Genomic DNA, 20,552 nt, shown 5'->3' with positions numbered 1-20,552 from the left:
AAGGGCCAGGATGCTGTTAAACATCCTACAATGCACAGGACAGCTCCCCATGACAAAGAATTATCTGGACCAAAAGGCTAATAATGGCATGGTTGAGACGCCTTGTATAAACTCTCTCACTATTAAGCACACACACACACACACACAAAAGTTGCTATCAAGTCTATTCCGACTCATAGTGACCCTATTAAGCACAAGGATGTTATATTATTAAGAAAACCAAAAAGCCAAATCCATTGCTGTCAATTCTGACTCATAGCGGCCCTGTAATACAGAGTAGAACTGCCCCATAGGTGTCCAAGGAGTGCCTGGTGGATTCGAACTGCTGACCTTTAGATTAGCAGCCGAGCTCGTAATCACTGAGCCACCAGGGCTCCATATCTCAGGAGACTAAACTCAAGAGCAAGTCTTTGGAGGGCCTCAGACAATGTCTCTGAAACAAGAAAACACATACCATGATTAAAGTATCCGAGGGAGGGTCTTGACTTAAAATCCTTGCTGTTAGAACTAAATCCGGTCGGCTTTAGGACCCAGAGTTAGCCCACCTCTTCTAGGCTGCCAGGTGAAAAAGGAAGATACCTGTGGGTGACGTCTACATTCCAACAGGTGGAGTTCTCAAGTAGAAGGAAGTGGCCTGGCGGAGTGCACACCTGTTCTCTGCAAACTCTTTCCTTGTCATATTCCTCCTGGTTTGTATGCCAGCTTTTTGTTTTAATTTTCCTTTTGAAAGAAGAGGGAGAATTTTCAGCAGAGAAGACAAGAGAAAGATGTGAAGGACATGGCTTGCTGACAGCTGAACAATGGAACTGATCAGGGAAAAAACTCCTTTCCCGGGACGTGCCAGGCTATGAGAATTAGAGACAGGATTGAGCAGAAATGAGAAAGGAAGGGAGGAAAAAGCGCAAAAGGAAAGAAGACAAGAAACGAGTGGTGGTTTCCAACCTACCCTTTGAAGGATGGCCCTACAAGGAAAACCCCAACAAGCACTATTGTGGGAATCGGGTTAAGACCAGCAAGTACACTGTCTTGTCCTTCCTGCCCAAGAACATCTTTGAGCAGCTCCACCGGTTTGCCAATCTCTATTTTTTGGCTCTTGTGGCTCTGAATTTTGTCCCCGTGGTCAATGCGTTCCAGCCCGAGGTCAGCACGATTCCAATCGGTACTATTCTGGCAGTGACGGCTATCAAAGATGCTTGGGAAGACTTCCGGAGGTTCAAATCCGATAAAGTGATCAATAACCAAGAGTGCTTCATTTACAGCAGGTAAAGCAAAAAAAATTGTTATGTGGCATTTTCTCTGCTATTTTAAATTTGTTCAGCGTTTAAGAATTTTTCATAAATTCTCACCTCTTACTCCAGTGTGGCCATGAGGGTGCCTGTGGGCCCTCAGAGGGGAGCTCATCACTGTTTTTCAGGGGAGCAGTAGAGCCTTGTGTTAGGAGAGCCAGCACTGGAGACACACTGCCTGGGTTCAATCCTGTCTCCAAATCTTATGAACTACATGACCTTGGGCAAGTGACCTAATTTCTCTGAGCCTCATTTTGTCATTTGTCAAGCCGGAATGCTTCCCAGGGTGGTCGTGAGAATTGAGTGAGATGATCCACGGAAAGTGATTAGCATTCTGCTTGCCAGCATAAATTCTCAATAAATGTAAGCTACTGAGACCCTCTGTGGGGCAAACAGTTACCACCCAGCTGCTAACTGAAATGCTGGGGGTTCCAGTCCACCCACAGGCACCTTGAAAGTAAGTCCTGGTGATCCGCTTCCTAAAAATCAGCAGTTGAGAACCCTATGGAGCACAGCTGTGATCTGACACACATGGGGGGGTATCATGAGCCAGAATTGATTCAATGACAACTTTTTTTTTTTTTTTTTACTGTTTCTTTATTTTTCCAGACTTAAACTCATGTTAGCTCTATCATCAAACCTGTCCTTGAGCTTCCTTTCTGACGCTATTCCAACCAAGGCAAAGTCTGCACACAACCTGTCTTGCCAGATTATTCAACACCATTTTATACATGTTGTTGTTTTATGAAAGTTTCATTGAGAAATGACCAAATTGGGTCATTAGAGAAAGGGCATGTTTTCATTCAATAAATGAGAAAGAGTTATAGTGTGTCTCAACTTTGTGACAAGTTGTGTGGCCCCGAAAGAAGCATGATAGCCAAGTCTGGACTTCCAAAGGAGAGGTTACTGTGACAAAACATGTTTTCTGTGCTAGCAGTTAGCAGCCTTAGATGATTGGCTCACAGCAGATAAGGGCTTGACTCCTGGCCAAGTAAGGAAATGTTCAGCTCTCTCAAGGAGCACCACAGGCCTGGCTCATGCCCTCTGGCTTTATCCACCACAATTTCACAAAAGTTCCGCAGGTGCTCTGGTCATTGTTTGAATGAAAGAGCTTGCTTTGTGTGGTACACAATAGCCATTTAGGGACTGCCTACTTCTAAGGGGAAACCCTGGTGGCATAGTGGTTAAGTGCTACGGCTGCTAACCATAAGGGTCAGCAGTTCAAATCCACCAGGTGCTCCTTGGAAACCTTATGGGGCAGTTCTACTCTGTCCTCTAGGGTCGCTGTGAGTCGGAATCAGAATCGACTTGACAGCACTGGGTTTGGGTTTGGTTTGTACTTCTAAGGGGAGTCCCTGGGTGGTGAAAACAGTTACTGCAGTTATTTGCTAACTGAAACATTGGAGATTCAAATCCACCCAGAGGTGCCTCAAAGGCCTCGCAATCTAACTTCTGAAAAATCAACCATTGAAAACCCTGTGGAGCACAGTTCTACTCTGACACACAGGGTCACCATGAGTCAAAGCTGACTCAACGGCAACTGATTTTTGCTTCTAAAGAGCAGTTCTCTTCCCCAGGGAAATAAAAAGGAAACGCCTTGACACTGGCCAACTAAAGGGTTTATGATCCAAAGTCCACTTGGAAAGTTGTAGCCAAGGGAACGTTCCAAGGAGGCTGTTTAACACAAGAGCTTTTTCTCCAGAGAGTCCCTAAGATAAACTCCATGTTGATCCTTGGAATCAGACGGGCTTCTGGCCTCTTTGCTTGGAGGGCAACAATTGTGCATCTGAAAGAATAAACCTGTTTCCTTTGTTTTGTTTTGGGGGCTTTGTTTATTTGTTTGTGTTTTAGCTAGATCTAACTCTCCCTGGGTGGTGCAAACAGTTAACGTGCTCTGCTCGGTGGCTAACCACAAGATTGGCATTCAAGTCTACCCAGAGGTGCCTTAAGGGAAAGGCCTGGTGATCACACTTCCCAAAAATCAGCCCTTGAAAACCCTGTGGAGCACAGTTCTCCCCTGGCACACATGGGTCACCGTGAGTCCGCAGCTGGTAATTGTCTGGACTGTCTCGAGCACACTGGACACCTACAGGTGAGGTTTAGTCACCCTTCACCTTTGGTAAGGAAATTATAAACAGAAGAAAAAGAATTGCTGAGGTGTGAGGCCATTCTTTGAAGAGGCTGTTTTTAAGAAAGCAGTGTTTTTGCTTTGAGGCCAATCCACCCCATCACCTTCTGTTTTCCACCTTTTTGTCTCCCCCCTCCCTCAGAAGATGTACAGCGGTGAACTAGGATGCTGGCTCCTTGGGGAAGAAAGCACAGGGGCCGCCATGAGTCTGGTCCTGCCCTCCCTGCTCTGCCAGAAATCCTCAGCCCCTGGGCCTGTTCTTGGGGATAATCTCAGAGTTGGTCAGACCATGGACTCACCTGTGCTGGGTGCTGGCCTCCTCTAGGTCCGACTGTTATTCTATTCCCAAAATAGCTTCCTGGGAACATCCGAAAACCGAGTTGATAATGATCTTAGAAAAAGGAGGCATTAGTTTACCAGCTCCCTGGTAGGGAGGAACATAAGGGGATTTATGACAGTATTTCCCAAAGTGTATTTAAAGAGACAAACCAAAAACCAAACCCATTGCCTTCGAGTTGATTCCAACTCATGGCAATCTCATGTATGTCAGAGTGGAGCTGAAGGCCATATGATTTTCAATGGCTATAATCTTATAGAAGTAGATCACCAGGCCTTTCTTCCACAGCACTGCTGGGTAGACTAGAACTGACAGCTTTTGGTTAGAAGTCAAGCACAAATTGTTTGTGCCACCCAAGGACCTTAATGACAAAGAGATGGTCTCTGGGAGAAAAAAAAAAGTTCATGGCCAAAAAATGTATACCGGCTCTCCTAACTCATAGCACATGAAGGACTAAGAGAAGGTACACAGTAACTTATCAACACTAATTAACTCAGTGTTACTGACAGCTTGCTGGACCTTGGAAATGTTTTTTAATGCTTATTAATATTTTTGTTTGGGGAATTTTACCTTTTTAAAGTGTAACTAAAGGGACCAGGCAGGTAATTGAATGAAATGGCTGGATTAAAAAAGAAAAGCATCGTTTGTGTAGTGATAAATGGCAATTGACACTGTGTATCAGTGTTGGGGTGCAATAGGGTGCAGTGGGGACTGTGGAAAACCAGGGATCTTATGCCTTCACCCCAGAAAGCTGAGCTGGTCACTCAGCTCCAGCTTTTTGTTATCGTGTGGCAATATAGTCCTAGCATTGCCAGATTATCTGAGGTTTATTGGGAGGGCTGTAAATTAATATTTTCATGTGAAATAACCTGGCATGATTTTTTCAAATATTTTCACCACCTATTTTATTTGACCCAACGTTCTTATCTTGCCTGGGAGTCCCCATTTTATAAACTTTGTTTTCTAGTATCCTAGGAATCTGGGGTCTCTGAAAAAGAATGATTAGGTTCTTCTTTTGAGATCTGTTCTCAGTGAGGGAACTTCTTTGGGTAGAGAGGGCGTGTGACCTTCAGGTGAGAATGTAGGCCTGGAAGATACCCTCTAAGCACAAATCAGTGACTAACTATTAACAGCTTGAAAAAGTCATTTAAATCTTGGGATCTCAGTTTCCACTTTTGGAAAACTTGGCAGTTGGACTAGATACACTATGAAAGAACAGAACACACAGCCAAATAAATCTGGGAAATATTACATGCTTGATGCTTCTCTGAGCCTAACAATGCACATTAATATAATAAAGGTTCTGGGATGACCCAATGTGAACATCCTACTCGATTCTGTTTAACTCAACTGTATCAGGTGGGATGTTCTCTGCTGCAAGCAGCAGAAACCTCAACTCAAACAGATTTAAATAAAGGGCTTTTTTGGCTTAAGTCACTAAAAACGTTCTGAGGTGGGCAGACAATCAGATCCGGTTAAACTGGTCTTCTAGATTTAACTCCTGGTGATCCTTTTCATTCAGTTCCCTTCTATGTCATCTTAGATGAACTTTCCTCATGGTAATGAGATGGCTGCAGCAGCACCAGACCTCACATCAATATGTGATAACCCCCAAGTGAGAAAGAAAGGTACTTCCAGAAACCCTCTTGGAAGGTCAAGGAAACTTACTCTCAGACCTTCCTCACATCTCAATGGCCCCCAGTGGGCTGCATGCCCATCTCTGAACCAATCCCTATGGGCAGGGTAAAAGGTAAGATTACGCTATGAGGCTATAACTGAGCCTTAAGTCCCACCCACAGCATACAGGCTATACAGGGAAGGTGGAAGATCCAAATGAAAATTGAAATCGTTACCTAGAGAAGAGAGAACAGAGGTTGGGGAGGCCACCTCCATGTCTTCAGCACTATCATGTTAAAATATTTTTCAGTCTAGACCCTGTGAATTGCTTTTTTTTTTTATCCACATTGAGCATTCTCTACCATCTATCCCTAAAGTCCTTCCAACTCAGAAGTGGACTGATTCTATAAAAGATCCCCCTAGAATGGGAAGCTAGCAAACTCTAGATAAGTGTTAGTTATCATCTTAACTGATGGATGCTAAAAGATATTTCTATCTTCCACATATTGATAATGCACGATGGGATGTCAGGCCAAGAATACAAGATCTGAGAGAGCATTTCTTTTCTCTGAGCAACAACATAAAAGCTTATACCTCCAGCACTGGCTCTATCCATTTTGTCTCGGATTCAAACGTTTGAGAAACTGATACCCTTTTTTTCTTTTCTCATTTTTGTCCAATTGAATACGTGGGTCCTTAGAACTTTGCTCCCAACCTAATGCCATGCATCATCCCACCCAGACTTGTGGGAGCATATCTTTTTGCAAACAGCCGAAGCCTTGTTAACAGAATTACAATCCTGTTAGAGCATTTTTATTTTAATACGGCAACTGTGCTTGTGGTCTAAAGGTTCCCCATTAATCAGATTTACGGAATGACTTCGGGGAGAGATTAGCTGCAGAATTGTATTAGCTTACTTTCTCCCAGGGCTCAGTTTAATGAATCTAGAAACCATGCCCAGCAAGAGATTTGTATTTTTATGCCCAGCTTAGTAATTTTTTATTTGTATTCAGAAAACTTGTAGGAAGAAAGGAGGAGGGTGAGCTGAGGGAATCCAGGATGATTTTTGTCCCTGTATTGTAATGAAGCAAAAGACTTCCAGAATTTCAGCAGCCAGACACTTGCTTCTTCATCTGCTCAGAGAATATTAATTCTGGATGTAAAGTGAGTGTAACACCCTGGTAGGCCCTGTGTGACTCTAGGGGCTTGGTGTCCAGGGGTCATGAGGAGCTTGTAAACAGTTCCAATGTCCCAGGCGCTTTGGTAGCCTATGTACAAGTGGAGGCAGTTATGTGGAGGACGTAGTGACCCATGTGTCTGCAAGAAAGATCAAGGCTATAGGAAGCCTTCCTGGAAGAGGCAACATGTCAGGAGGACCTCGAAGGGTGAGCAGCATCCAGCCAGACAGAGGGGACACGTTTCAGTTCACCACCTGTTCGTGTGTCCACTTAGAGGTTATATGTGTGCCTTATGTGGATATCAGAAAGATCAGGACCAGAAAAGTTCTGAAATTTAGGAGAAGAATGGCAGATTAGAATTTTCACGTATCTGACACTTCTTGACCAAGATGTGGAGTCTCCCTTCTGTAAGCCAGGTGGCTGCTAGAACGCAAAAGTAATTCCAGCTGCTCCAGCAAAGGGGCTGGTTTTCTGACAGCCTGGCCCAGAAGTCCTCATCTCTCAGTATTGGTAAGCTCTGCTGGGGAGGAAAGGTGCCTGGCCTGCAACCTGTTTTTATTTGCATCTTAGTTGCCTTTCATACCAGTCTGTCCATTGCAAAGCCCACTGTATTAGTTTCCTAGAGCTGCCATAACAAATTACCACTAACTGGCTGGCTTAAAAAAAACAGAATGCATTCTCTCACAGTTCTGCAAGCCAAAGGTCCAAATCAAGGTGTAGGCAGGGTTGGTTCCTTCTGGAGGCTCTGAAGGAGAAAACTTCCATGCCTCTCTCTCTTAGCTTCTGGTGGCTGCCAGCAATCCTTGCTGTTGCTTGACTTGTAGCTCTGTGACTCCAACCTCTGCTTCTGTCTCCACATGGCCGCCTCCTTTGTTTGCCTGGGTCTTACATTTCCCTCTCCTTTCTCTTATAAGAACACTTGTCATTGGATTTAGGGTCCACCCTAAATCCAGGATGATCTCATCTGGAGATCCTTAACTTAATTACATTTGCAAAGACGCTTTTTCCAACTAAGGTCACAGACACACGTTTTGGGGGTTAGAACTCAGACTTATAATGTTGGGGGGACCACTATTTAACCCACTGCCCCTGAGAATGAGGTAGCTGGGGTCCTAATTAACCACGCGACCTAAAGGAACCCACTTAAACAGCCAGGGTCCCATTTCTGTCACCTTTGAATAGTGGTCATAATCTCTTTATGGTGTATTTTGTGAAAAGATGTGAAGATGACATGTAAAAGGACTTTTAGAAAAAGGAGCCAGTGAAACAAGCTATTACAGTACAGCAGCCTCTACAAAGATATTTAAAACCTGGCATCTTAATGGATGCTTGAAATCAAGGGCTTTGGCATCAGACCTGGGATTGTCTCAGAGCTGCCACTTACTAAATGTGGCAATACGTACTTACTTGATTGCTTGTGCCTCCATTTCAACATCTGTAAAACGGGATAATACTAGCACCTGTCTCTCAGGGTCATGTGACTTGAATAAGATAATCTTTATAAACTGCTTAGTTCAGTGTCTGCAACGTAAGTAGAGTTTAAATTTTTTTTTTTTTTTTAATTTGCAGTCACTTCAACTCCAAATTATTCAGGCTTCAGCCACCTGAACTGATGGCAGGCCCAGCCTGAGCCTTTATCTTTCTGACTACATTCCCCACACATATAAGGGAGGAGTTGCATATTCAATTGGTAGAAGCTGAGAAGATTCACTGGGCCCCATTTTTCCGGGTGGACAGGGCTTCAATGTTTTAAAAGCAGAAACTTCCACTTGCTCTTTCTCATGTTCTCTTTTATTCTATTGGCAGAATTTTTAAATCTGAATTTGGGAGCCCTCTCACCCCTGGTCCTCTTTCTCCCCCTCCCTTTCCACAGCAAAGCTGAGCAGGCCTATAACAAGATTTAGATTCAGGGGATGTTAGGTGGCCCCACCTGGCCCAGGGGCTAAGCCCCTTGTTCCAACCTAACTTCTGGCATAGTATGTGCCTTAGAATATCATACAGGTGCAGCTATTAATAAAGCAGTTATTTGGTCCCCATTCTACTGTTATTTCCTATAAATAAGTTTTCTGGGAAACCCACAAGGAAGTGAGGTGATTTGCAGGGCAGAATTTAGGCTTTGCCAGGACCACTCTAACATCAAAGTACTGTCAAAAACCCATCGTCATCCCAAAACTACATCCTGGGATTGCTGCAGGTACTAAATGAAATAATGTGTGCCTTTCAACTCGTAACGACATCATGTGACAGAGGAGAATCGCCCCATAGGGTTTTCTAGGCTGATCACCAGACCCTTCTTCTGCAGAGCTACTAAAGATAGGTTCAAACTGCCAGCCTTTTGGTTAGCAACCAAGGGCTTAATCGTTGTACCACCTAAGCTTCTTTTAAATGAAATAATGCATGTAAAATGCTTAGCATCTGCCTGGCATTTGGTAATGAGTCAGAACATATTAGCAAAAATACTGCTAAGGAGAGTTCTGTAACCTTGACAGCCAGGTGTCTCCATGAGCTTGACCCAAATGGAGGAAGAAAGAAAGATCATTTGGCTGGAGTTTGGAAATGCATGAGAGAAGACAAAATCTCTAGCCATAGAATTTGACTCCAAGCTCTAGTAACATAGCAAAAATGGACCTGAGGGAAGAATCTGAAAAATGTAGCCAACAGAGAAACATACAGTGTCATTTAGAGTGTGTCTATGAAAAATGCCCCCAGCTGGAGTTTATAGATCAGCGGAACGTTCTGTCCAGCCCTCAGGCCTTTGCTCTGCGTTTGGCATCTGCCAACCAGGCTCCTCTTTGAAGCATAAATTTTGGAAGTGCCCACGTTACTCCCACTACCTCGCCCTGAGCTCACAGAAGGCCATAAACCATTTGGGCCAATTAAGCCTGTCGTTTCAGGATAGGATGTGGTAGGTCTTCCCCAAAACTCAGTGAGTAGAAGAGTCATAAACAAGAATTCAGGTGTCCCTGAAGCTGTGCTCTCATGTCAACAGGCATGATTTGTATTTCAATTGGTGAGGATTTACAGCCTCTGTTTTGCCATTAAGGCGCTCACAGTTCCAAAAGGTGAGACTCTTATTCTCAACAAGCCTGTTATGTTTATGTCACCAACTTTGGAGGCTTCCACTGCTTTGGTACCTCACTCCCAGGTAGAAACAAGAGATGACATTGCCATGAAGTCCCCATGGCTGTCACTCATGCGTCCTAGGACACGTACACACACACACACACACACATTATCTAAGGGACAAATGACCAAAAGGCCAAAATTACCTATGTGACTTCATGTAAGTTACATAACCTTTTTGAGCCTCAGTTTCCTCATCTATGAAATAGGGATAATAATACTTATGATAAAAGTTATTTCTTTATCAGGCAGTTAAATGGTGCGTAATGCAGGAAATGTGCTGGGCTCAATAAATATAAGCTAATACCTGTTGCCATCAAGTCTATTCCAACTCATGGTGACCCCATGTATGTCAGAGTAGAACTGTGCTCCTTAGGGTTTTCAGTGGTTGACTTTTCAGAAGTAGATTGCCAAGCCTTTCTTCAGAGGTATCTCTGGGTGGACTCAAACTATCAACCTTTCAACTAAGAGCCAAGCATGTTAACCATTTGCATCACCTAGGGCTCCTTGCCAATAATATAATATCGCATTATTACTAGAAGCTTGTACTGGGTAGTCCATAAAAAAAAAAAAAAAGCAAAGAGAAATAATCAGATGTTAAAATGCCTACAGGTTAGGAAAAGCTTACCTTCTCTTGCCTCATGTTCAAGAAAAATCTACAAAGAATTAGTAAATATTTACTGAACACTCCCCATGTGCCAGAGGAGTAGAGAAATATAAGACCTAACTTTCAAGAAACTTATAACATAGATGAAAATAGAAGACACATGAAATAGTTAGGGAACAGAACCCTAGTAAGCAAGGGGCCACGGCAACAAGAAAAGCACCATTGGTGCTCAGTGCCCCAGGAGTCAAAAGAGAAAGGTGAGATTTAGATCTGCAGATGTTAGAGTGAGGGCATTCTTTAACATCCCATGCCCTTGAATGCCCCTAAACTTCTTCTCCATAACTATGACATTGACCTTGCCCTTTTTACACCTGTGAATTCCGTGCCCTTGAAGCCGGTGTTTACAGGGCCATCACTGCTTGAGGCCATTCTGTGCTCAGTTCTGCTTTCTGTATGTGGCAACCACACAGTCACAGAGGTCAGGGAGTGGGCTACCACCAGAACTGGGGCTTCACATCCTCCCCACGCCCTGAAGGATTATACTATACAGATGTGACCCAAATTCTCCAGGTCTTCCCCGCCTCTGGTTGCTTAATGAGGTCACATTAATACATATGTCCCAATGACAGTGGAGCTTAGCCTAACTGCTGATTTGGGACTTCAGTCCTTCCACCCTAATCCACAAAGCCCCCAGATATACCTGGTCATCCTAAGGTAGAATGGATATCACTCATGTCCCCCAACATTTCCTGCCAAGCCAGGGCTCCTGGTCTTCTCCTCCTCTGGCCTCAGCTGTCCCCTGTGGGGCTTTCCTGAGTCTTCCAAGCCTAAAGCCCACTGTGCCCCAGTCCCACCATGATCTGCAGTGGACAGAAGGGTGCAGGGGACAATGAATAGTGAGGTGGGGAGAACACAGGGCACTCATTGCCCTTTGCCCCAGGCCTGGGCTGTCTTTTATGTAAGTCCTCTGCTTCTGTTCCATGTCCTGGGGTCAGGTTGGGGACTGAGGGTATACTGTCCTTTCTCCTTTTAAACTCCTATTCCCTCTTGCCAGCCTCCTCCTTCAGCTCAGAAAATCCCATACATCATTCCTATCAGCTCATGAAAATAGACAACTATGGCAGTCTGTATTTGACAGTCTCCACAAGCAGTGATCCTATTTGGCTGAAGTTAGTAATAAGTATGATAATAGTAACAGCAGTAAATGCCATTTGCTATGAGGTTACTAAGCACTTTACATATGTTATCTCCCTAGCTGTCACTACAACCTGTAAAATAGATTTCATTTGTCCCATTAGATGAAAAAACTAAGGGTCAAAGAGGTGAAGTAGTGTGTTCAAGTACATGTAAGAGATAGTTTCAGGTTTCAAATCCAGTTCACCTGACTCCAAAGCTCTTAACCACTCTATGATACTGCCTCTACCTCAATACAAAAAAAAAAAAAAAACCCGTTGCCATTGAATTGATTCCAACTCATGGCAACCTCATGTGTGTCAAACTATGCTCCATACAGTGTTCAATAGCTGATTTCTCAGAAACAGATCACCAGATCTTTCTTTCAAGGCACCTCTGGGTGGACTCAAACCTCTAACCTTTTACACCATTGTCCAAATGTTTGGGTATTACAAGTATTCCTGAACTAGCCAGGGGCCCTTGGCTCTGCTCCTTGCAGCCATGGAAGTAACAGAGGTTCCTGGCCAAGCTTTGTTGCTGTGCACCTTAGTCAGGTCACTCCCCTTCTCTGAGCCTGGGTTTCCTCACCTGAAAATGGAGATCTATCAAATCCCCTCCAGTTCAGATGTTAAAGAAGGAGTTTGTCCCAGCAGCCAGGCTCCAGAGCCCTCAGTAGCCAATCTTCTGAGCCTGGGTCCCTCTTTACTGGACTTAAGAAAAGGTTTGGATGTTTTAGAGTCCCTTCTGTTTGCAGGGTATTGTGTGCCTGGGCCCAAGCCAAGGAATATAATCATGGGCATAAAATAGATGCCCCAATAGCATGAACAACAACAAGAAAAAAAAAAAAAAAAAACTGGAGCCTGCAGAATGTTGGTGGTGGTGGTTGTCGTTAGGTGCTGTCAAGTCGGTTCCAACTCATAGCGACTGTATGTACAACAGAACGAAACACTGCCCAGTCCTGCATCATCCTCACAATCATTGTTATGTCTGAGCCCGTTGTTGCAACCACTGTGTTAGTCTATCTCGTTGAGGGTCTTCCTGTTTTTCACTGACCCTCTACTTTACCAAGCATGATGTCCTTCTCCAGGGACTGGTCCCTCCTTCAAGACCAAGGTGCACCTGATCCAAGCCATGGTGTTGGTGTTTTCAATTGCCTCATATGCATGTGAAAGTTGGACAATGAATAAGGAACATCAAAGAAGAACTGATGCCTTTGAGTTGTGGTGTTGGCGAAGAATAGTGAATATCCCATGTACTGCCAAAAGAGTGAAAAAATCTGTTTGGAAGAAGTACAACCAGAATACTCCTTAGAAGCAAGGATGGCAAGGCTACATCTCACATGCTTTGGACATGTTGAGTGATGGTTAGCCTCTGCTATAACAATCATCATTATCAAGGTCCTCATCATCATCATGAAAGAAGCTTGTAGGTACTGAGTTCTTACTATGCAAAACTCTGAGCTCAGTTCCTTACACAGACATTGTCACCGTTCCTTTCAACAACCCTCTGAGGAAAGTGCAAATATTACCTCCAACAGGCAGGTTTAAGAGATTAACTCACTTGTCCAAGGTAACACAGCTAGCACTAAGTAGTGAAGCCGGGATTCATTCAACCTTGGTCTTGATTCCTATAGGCACTCGTTCTTCCTGGCTTTCCCCTTTCACTCTGAGCCTGGGGCTCAAGCTTCCTGAAGGACAGCCGAGGTCAGTTCATCGTTCTATTTTTAAGTCCCAAAAGATAACCAATCCCTCTGGAAAATTCCCTCGACTCCTGCTTCCTGAAACCTTTTCAATGAGACCCAGATACTTGAGAAATGGAGTCTTAAGCATCCTCTGTCCCTTCATTTTCCACGTTCACCTGCTTCCCCATGGCATCCAGTTGATTACAAACATCTCTTGCTGTTTATTTACTGCTTAATAAGCCCTATCTCCTCTCAGAAAGCTGTTTAGCGCCGCACCACTTAATTTCTTCTCAGGCAGAATCTGCCAGATGGAGTCTTAGTCCCAAGCCACGTTGATTTGTCTTATTTTTAAATGGCAGCAAACATTGCATGGAATTAAAACAGCAGTCAATTCCCAGGTGTAGATTCACTGAGCAGGGACTGATCAAGAGCACGTGGACACGTCCACCTGGGGCAGCTGTTCCAAAAGTGCTGGATTAATGAGGGAATGACTTCCACAAGTGGCTCCTGGCCACATCTGGGTGTCACCCAGTGCAAGGCACTCTGCTTTTTCCGCTTCATCTGGATTAGGCCTTTCGTCGCCTCCCCAGCTGGACCCCCTTGGGCTGTGCGGTCATGACTTTTCCACAGACTTGCTTCTGACACTTGAGGAGACAAAGTAGGCCCCAAGTGATCAGGGACCAGCACAGAGTGGCCCCACGCAAGAAGGAAATGTCCTTGATGTCACATTTGTTTATTCTTAAAATTCTAAAACATTTGCCTCTGATCCTGTAACGTAACTATGTTTTGGTTATTATAATCTTCAGATTGTTGTTGTTGTTAGTTGCCCTCAAGTTGGTTCCAACTCATGGTGGCCCCACGTACAGGAGAACAAAACGTTACCCAGTCCTGTGCCGTCTTTATAATCACTGGTATTTTTAGGCCATTGCTGTGGATATTGCATCAATCCATCTCAGTGAGGGTTTCCCAGGTTTTTGCTGACCCTCTACCTTACCAACCATGATGCCTTTTTCTGGTGATTGGTCTTTCCTGATGATGTCTCCAAAGTTAGGAAGCCAAAGTCTTGCTATCCTTGCTTCTAAGGAACATTCTGGTTATGTACCAGTTAAATTACTAAACCATGTCACCCCCTCCACAAAAATCTCTTTGTAAAACTAACACTACAAAATCATGTCCATCCCACATGTTGTTGGGCAAAATGTGCCTCTGTCTGAAAAGCTCAACCCCAGGGGTAGGTGAGCTCTGTCTTAGAAAGGCTAAACGTACAACCATTTCTAGGAATGTTCCTTCAACACAACATAGAAAATTACTTCTAAGAAAAAGACAGAGGCAATTTTTACCAATACAACTAATATCTCCTGGAATCTAAGGAGTACTTCAAAGAAGACAGACTTGTCTGACTTCTGCTTCTTGGGTGGCTGCATTGACCTTGTGATGCCCACGACTGTAATGGGAATGGACAACACTCTAGGAAACAGAGACTGGGGTGACTGTTCAGAAAATGTATGTACCATAAGCTCATCTCCGCAACTCTCCATCTTCCATCAGCTTAACAACCCACATCCTACAATAAGCAGTGAAATCCTTTATTAGAATGAAGAAAAATGAGATTCAATGGGTATGAGTAAAAGTGTGTTGGCCTTGCCTTTTTTTTATATATGCAGCAATCTCAACTAGCATTTGCAAACCTCCTTTTGAATCAGGCTGCTCTGGACATGTTAGCAATCAGGATATTGCTCAGGGCCAAGGGGGGTCTCCTAATCAAATTTCAAATGCTAGGTAGAATGCTAAGATTATAACCAATACCCCAGCATCCCCAGTATGCCATTGTCCACTGGAACATAGAAGTCAAAGAAAGGAAAAGTGCAGACGAGTGACAGATTTTGTTTCTTAGAACAATTTGCTGTAATATTTAAGAGTCCTTTTTTTTTTTTTTTTTAAGCACTCTTTCAAAAAGAAAAAGGGAGGGAAAAAAAACAATAGAGAAAGCCAATTCCTCCTTCGCCTCATGAGGTTGCTTTTCCCACAGAGAGAGTGGACCATTTTGATTCCTTTCAGTAACCTTATACTTGGGTGTTTAACAGGAGTTACTGGGGCTGCTCTGGAGAGAAAAATGAGTCTCCCACTGGTCAGCAGAGAGACCATGAAGAGTCTGGCAGTAAGAGCCACACTCCTGGTGAAGGGATAGCCACACTAACCACATGAATAAACAAACAGACAAATGTGTTTACAAAATGACATGGGCAGAGCTGAAGGACAGAATGAGCTAGTGTATTGGAAAAGTGCTCTGGAAATTGTTATATGCTTTTCCATTTAAGGAAGAATTATTTCTAAACTGCTACAGACACATTGGCCCCCCAAATACTCAGAAGTGACCTCAGGAGCCATTTTGATGATCTTACTCATGGGTTGATTGAGCCAGTCGCTGCTGCATTGCACTCCCCAAAGCCGCTGGCACTTCTGGAGAACCCTGTGGTTCTTTTGATTTGCATGGCTGTTCCTCAATTCTATTGCCCCTGATTATTTTATAGATGTTGATCAGATTTTTCCTTGGCCCTCCAAATGGAAGCACCTTCCTTGCAGGGGGCTGAGGGAACCCTCTGGGGGATCTTTGACGGGCAGAAATATAGGGTCCTAGGAAGGTTTGTCTGGGCTTCTCCAGAAGGCCCCACGGAAGCGGGGAAGAGACCAAACTCCTCGTCTTCTTCAGGGACTTTCGTGAGGTTAAAGGAGAAAAATGGAATTCTAGTCACGTTCTTTCTTGCTGAAGAGTGGATTTGTTGCCCAGGCAGCAACGCTCAGATTCCAACAGAAACAGCAACAAGCACATGCCCAGAGGGACTCAGCATCAGTGGAGAAAAACAGCACAGGAGAGCCTACCGTTCTAGGCCTGGCTGGGCTCGCAGGCAACCAGCTCAGTTAGTAAAGACCAAATGTGGAATACTGCTTGGGTTCTGGATTCCAGATGTAAAGAGGGGCATTGCCAAATGCTGCCTTAGATGGAAGAGACAACTCCTCCAGGGAAAGAACTTGGAACTGTGTTACACAAGGAATGATTAAGGACAACTGAAAAGTTAAATTTCACTTGGAGAATCCAAAAGTCTTCATGGGAAATATGATGAATACCTTAAAATAGTTAAAGAATGGTGGAAGATGGAATAGATCATATTTGCCTAAGAGAGAAGAACCAGTTAAGTATTTTGCTGAGCAGAAAGGAGACTTGCTGAAATGAGAGCTCTTTGGAAATGAAATGTATTGTCTTGGGAAGTAGTGAGTTCTTTTACCAGAGTTGAAAAAACTGAGGCAGGGATGCCACCTGAGAGGAGAAAAGGCAGTGTTTTGGAGGTGGCAGGATATCAGAGGAGTGAAAACTGTGGGCTTTGGAGTCAGGGTCCAACTGACCTGGGCTCAGGATTCAGCTCTGTTTTTGTGAGACCTTAGGGAAGTTTTCTTTGACCCTCAGTTTCCTCGTTTATGAAATGGATATGATAATATCTACCCCACTGGGTTTTTATGCAAGTAAATGAAATATTAATTAATAACTGCTTGGCATGTTAGAAATGCTAAATTTTTGCCAATTGTTGCTGCCACTGTTATTGCCAGAGCTTGATAAATAGGATAGTAAGATAAAGTGAAATAATTTCCTCCCATTTCTTTAGTTCTCTGGTTCTGTAATTACTGTGAGTCCCACCTATCAAAGTTCCTGGTGCTTTCCTCCTGTACTCCCCGACTGCCCAGAGTTTTCTATTTCAGCACAGCTCCAGATCTTACTAGACAATGGCCTGTATCCTTACCTTTCCTACTGCCACTCTCCTCCCTGTAATTGCAAGCAAACTCTCCTATATCCCACTTCCTCTCAACCCTATTATCTATGGTGATACCTGGCTATGCTGGTAAATTATGTATACCAAGGGTACTGTATTAACACGACAGAGTCACTGGGTGTTGCAAATGGTTACAGCAGGTTCAAGTCCACCAGAGACACCTCGGAAGAAAGGCCTGGCAAACTACCTCTGAAAAATCAGCCATTGAAAACACTATGGATCACAACAGTCTAATCCTGTTGTACATGGGCTAGCCATGAGTTGACTCCAGAACAGCTTACAACAACACAGATCATGCCCAGCTTCTCTGGAGAGATGATTATGGTGGTCATTTCGGGCAAGGGAGAAAACAGAGTAGTCTCCAGATAGGCTGACTAGGGAAATATTTAGATACATGTTCACCCACTGATTTTCTGAGGAACCTTAAAGCTCACTCTGACCCCTGTCCTTCTCCCACCCAAGAAAAGAGCAGAGCTACGTGCAGAAGCGCTGGAAGGACGTGTGCGTGGGAGACTTCATCCAAATGCGATGCAACGAGATCATCCCAGCAGACATCCTCCTCCTCTTTTCCTCTGACCCCAGCGGGATCTGCCACCTGGAAACCGCCAACTTGGATGGAGAGACAAACCTCAAACAGAGGCGTGTCGTGAAGGGCTTCTCCCAGCGGGTAAGGCTCTTTCTAAGGTCATCAGTGGGGAGGACAAACGGAAGAAGAAAGCCACTTCGCTTCAACCCAGTGGGTGAAGGAGAAAGTAGTGGGTGGCTCTTTTTCCCAGTCACTTTACATATATTTAACCTTCCCAGGAACCCTCTGAGATTATCCCCATATTACAGGTGAGGAAACTGAGGCTAAGAAAATTTAAGTAAGTTGCTAAAGGCCTCAGAGTTCCTAAATGGGGCTTTGTCTCTGAGTTTTCTCTCCATTGTTGTCCTTGCCACATTCACCAAGTCACCCGAGTGTTTGAAAACGGCAGGGTAGGACCTGGTCAAAGTTCACACAGTCATTCTAGACCAGCAATAACAATCTGCTTTGGGACTCACAGCCTTGTGGCCTGCCCTCTTGAGCAGAAGCTTTCAAATTTTTGACCATAATTCACAATAAGAAATACATAATATACACACGTGTGCCAATGAGTATGTGTATGACTGTGTAAAACTGAAGTCTTAGCCTTATTATATGCAAAGCACTCTGGAACTTTCTAGTCTGTTCAATATCATAGTTTTTTTTAAAAAAAGTTCTGGGAGCCCTGAAACTTGTGTTTGCTTACAAATCTCCCTGTCCCAAGTGTCTTCATCACAATCCTGAGTCATTTTTTACTCTCTCTTGGGCAGTTATTTCAGTGTTGTCGAGTTTCAAGCAGCCACTTTTCTTTTTTTCTTTGGCAGCAGCTGCCAAGTGGTTTCTTATATATTAATTAGTCAGATAGTTTGGGATTTGGCTAAAATGAAGAGTCCGGTGAAAGGGTCATTCACAGTCCAGTGCCATAGACTAGCCAATTTAATAATTTCTCTCAAACTCTAACCCTGAATTCTCACAGGGTACTTGGCATGATGATTTATTTAAAAAAAAAAAAAAAAAAAGGAGGGGAGAAAGGCAAATTCGCATGTGAAAGGAAGGAAATTAATTTGAACTTGAAGGTTTCCAGGATTCTCTGTTCTGTTTCAGCTCCTAATTCTCCCTCCTCACCTTGCTCAAGTGCTTTTTTCCATTTCTATAATAATAATGGAAACCCTGGTGGCGTAGTGGTTAAATGCTACCGCTGCTAACCAAGAGGCTGACAGTTCGAATCCACCAGGTACTCCTGGGAAACTCTATGGGGCAGTTCTACTCTGTCCTATAGGGTCACTATGAGTCGGAATCAACTCAGTGGCAGTGGGTTTGGCTTGGTTTTGGTTTATAACAATAATAAACTTTTGTTGAGCCCTTACTAAGAGTTTTACATAATTATTTCATCTTTTTTTTATTTCATTTATCTTCACAACAACCCAGAAACCCTGGTGGCGTAGTAGTTAAGTGCTACGGCTGCTAACCAAAAGGCCGGCAGTTCAAATCCACCAGGTGCTCCTTGGAAACTCTATGGGGCAGTTCTACCCAATGAGACAGGTACTACTGCTGTCCCCATTTTACACAGAAGAAAACTGAGGCAATGAGATGTTAAGTAATTTGTCCCTGTCACTGAGCCAGGAAGTGTTGGAGCCAGAATTCAAAGCCAGTTTTTCCAGAGTCTCAGCCCTTAAAGCCTACAATAGCTCATCTCCTCTGCCCTTTGTTACCTTGTATTTACCCAGAGACGCATATTTGAAAGCACACATTTATTTATCATTTTCAGTATTCTTTCCACATATGATTAGCAGGTGGCAGAAAGAATAAAAGTAAGCTCAGTCTGCCAGGAGGAGGAATTTTGGCTGCTTCTTGCTACCTAGCCACTGCCTTATGTCTTTAGTGCAAAAAGACGTCTGACTATGGATAGAACGCACTCCGTGCTAACTCTGTACAATCGTATTTCCCAAATGGGTTGTTAATGAGAGTTACAAGAAAAAGAAATATCTCAAGGTCAAATAAGATCAGAAGACAGTAGGTTACTAGCTTTCAAATGTGTGTACTACTGAAAACTTCTCAGATACTTTAAGAAGCCCATGTACATTGTGAATTCCAAAGGAGGGGAGGGGGCAGGTAAAAGTGTGCAGTATTTCTAAACATTCAACCACCAGTTACCCAGTTGCCAGGAAGTCGATTCCAACTCATGGTGACCCCATGTGTGTCACAGGAGAACTGTGCTCCGGAGGATTTTCAGTGGCTGATTTTTTAGAAGTAGGTTGCCAGGTCTTTCTTTGGAGGCACCTCTGGGTTGAACCTTCAACCTGAGTATTTGCACCACCCAGGGACTTCACATTTAACCACAGAAACCTTTTATCCCAAGGAACTTATCCCAGGACCACTACAGGAGTGGATGGGGTACCACCCCTTTGGGATTTGCTGCAAATACATGACAGGGGTTTAGGATGTACCTTAAGGACATGAGAAGCTTTAAAAATATATGTTCCTCCCTTTCCCCCACCACGACTAGATCATGATTTATCAGGACTGAGTAGAACCCTGGGCGTGCATATTTTGAAAATGTTGCCACAAATGATCCTGATAGAAACCTATCACCACCTCCTTGAGAGCCTGTACAACAAAGGAAAGTACCATCTACAAACACTTGCAAAAAGACATTTGTCATAATAATAATGAGAACAAAACCACCATCGACGGGCTTCTTACTACGTGCCGGTGCTTTTGTATGCATTGTCTCATTTAGTCCTCTTACACCTCTTAAGGTAAGGTGGGCATTACTGTCCCCATTTCACAGATGAGAAGTCTGAGGCACAGAGAAAGCAAATCTTGCCAATAGTCCCACAGAAGATTTTGAACACCAGCAGATCTGGTTCGTTTGGAAATATAACATCTTAAATAATATGTATTTGTGGTTTTCATTAGTTAAAGATCTTCATCTTACTGAAAGGGTTTTTACTAACCACAGATATTTTTCAGAGATTCACATGTACACCCAAGCCCATGTCCACCATGTTGTGGATGAGAAGAGATGACGGTATT

General features: G+C 43.7%; 1 protein-coding gene across 1 annotated transcript in view; it reads left to right on the top strand.

Moving 5' to 3' along the window:
- Window positions 1–876: 876 nt before the first annotated feature.
- The window catches only part of ATP10B (ATPase phospholipid transporting 10B (putative)), an 81,660-nt gene continuing 61,984 nt past the window's right edge, over window positions 877–20,552 (top strand). The window contains exons 1-2 of the mRNA XM_064279715.1: window positions 877–1,262; window positions 17,417–17,621. Coding sequence (XP_064135785.1) covers window positions 877–1,262; window positions 17,417–17,621 — 591 coding nt within the window. The remainder of the gene's footprint in view (window positions 1,263–17,416; window positions 17,622–20,552) is intronic.

This window comes from Loxodonta africana, chromosome 2 (genome assembly GCF_030014295.1).
Source record: "Loxodonta africana isolate mLoxAfr1 chromosome 2, mLoxAfr1.hap2, whole genome shotgun sequence".
NCBI classification, from domain to species: domain Eukaryota; kingdom Metazoa; phylum Chordata; class Mammalia; order Proboscidea; family Elephantidae; genus Loxodonta; species Loxodonta africana.
Note: the sequence above shows the minus strand (reverse complement) of the source record. Positions and strands in the feature narration are given on the sequence as shown.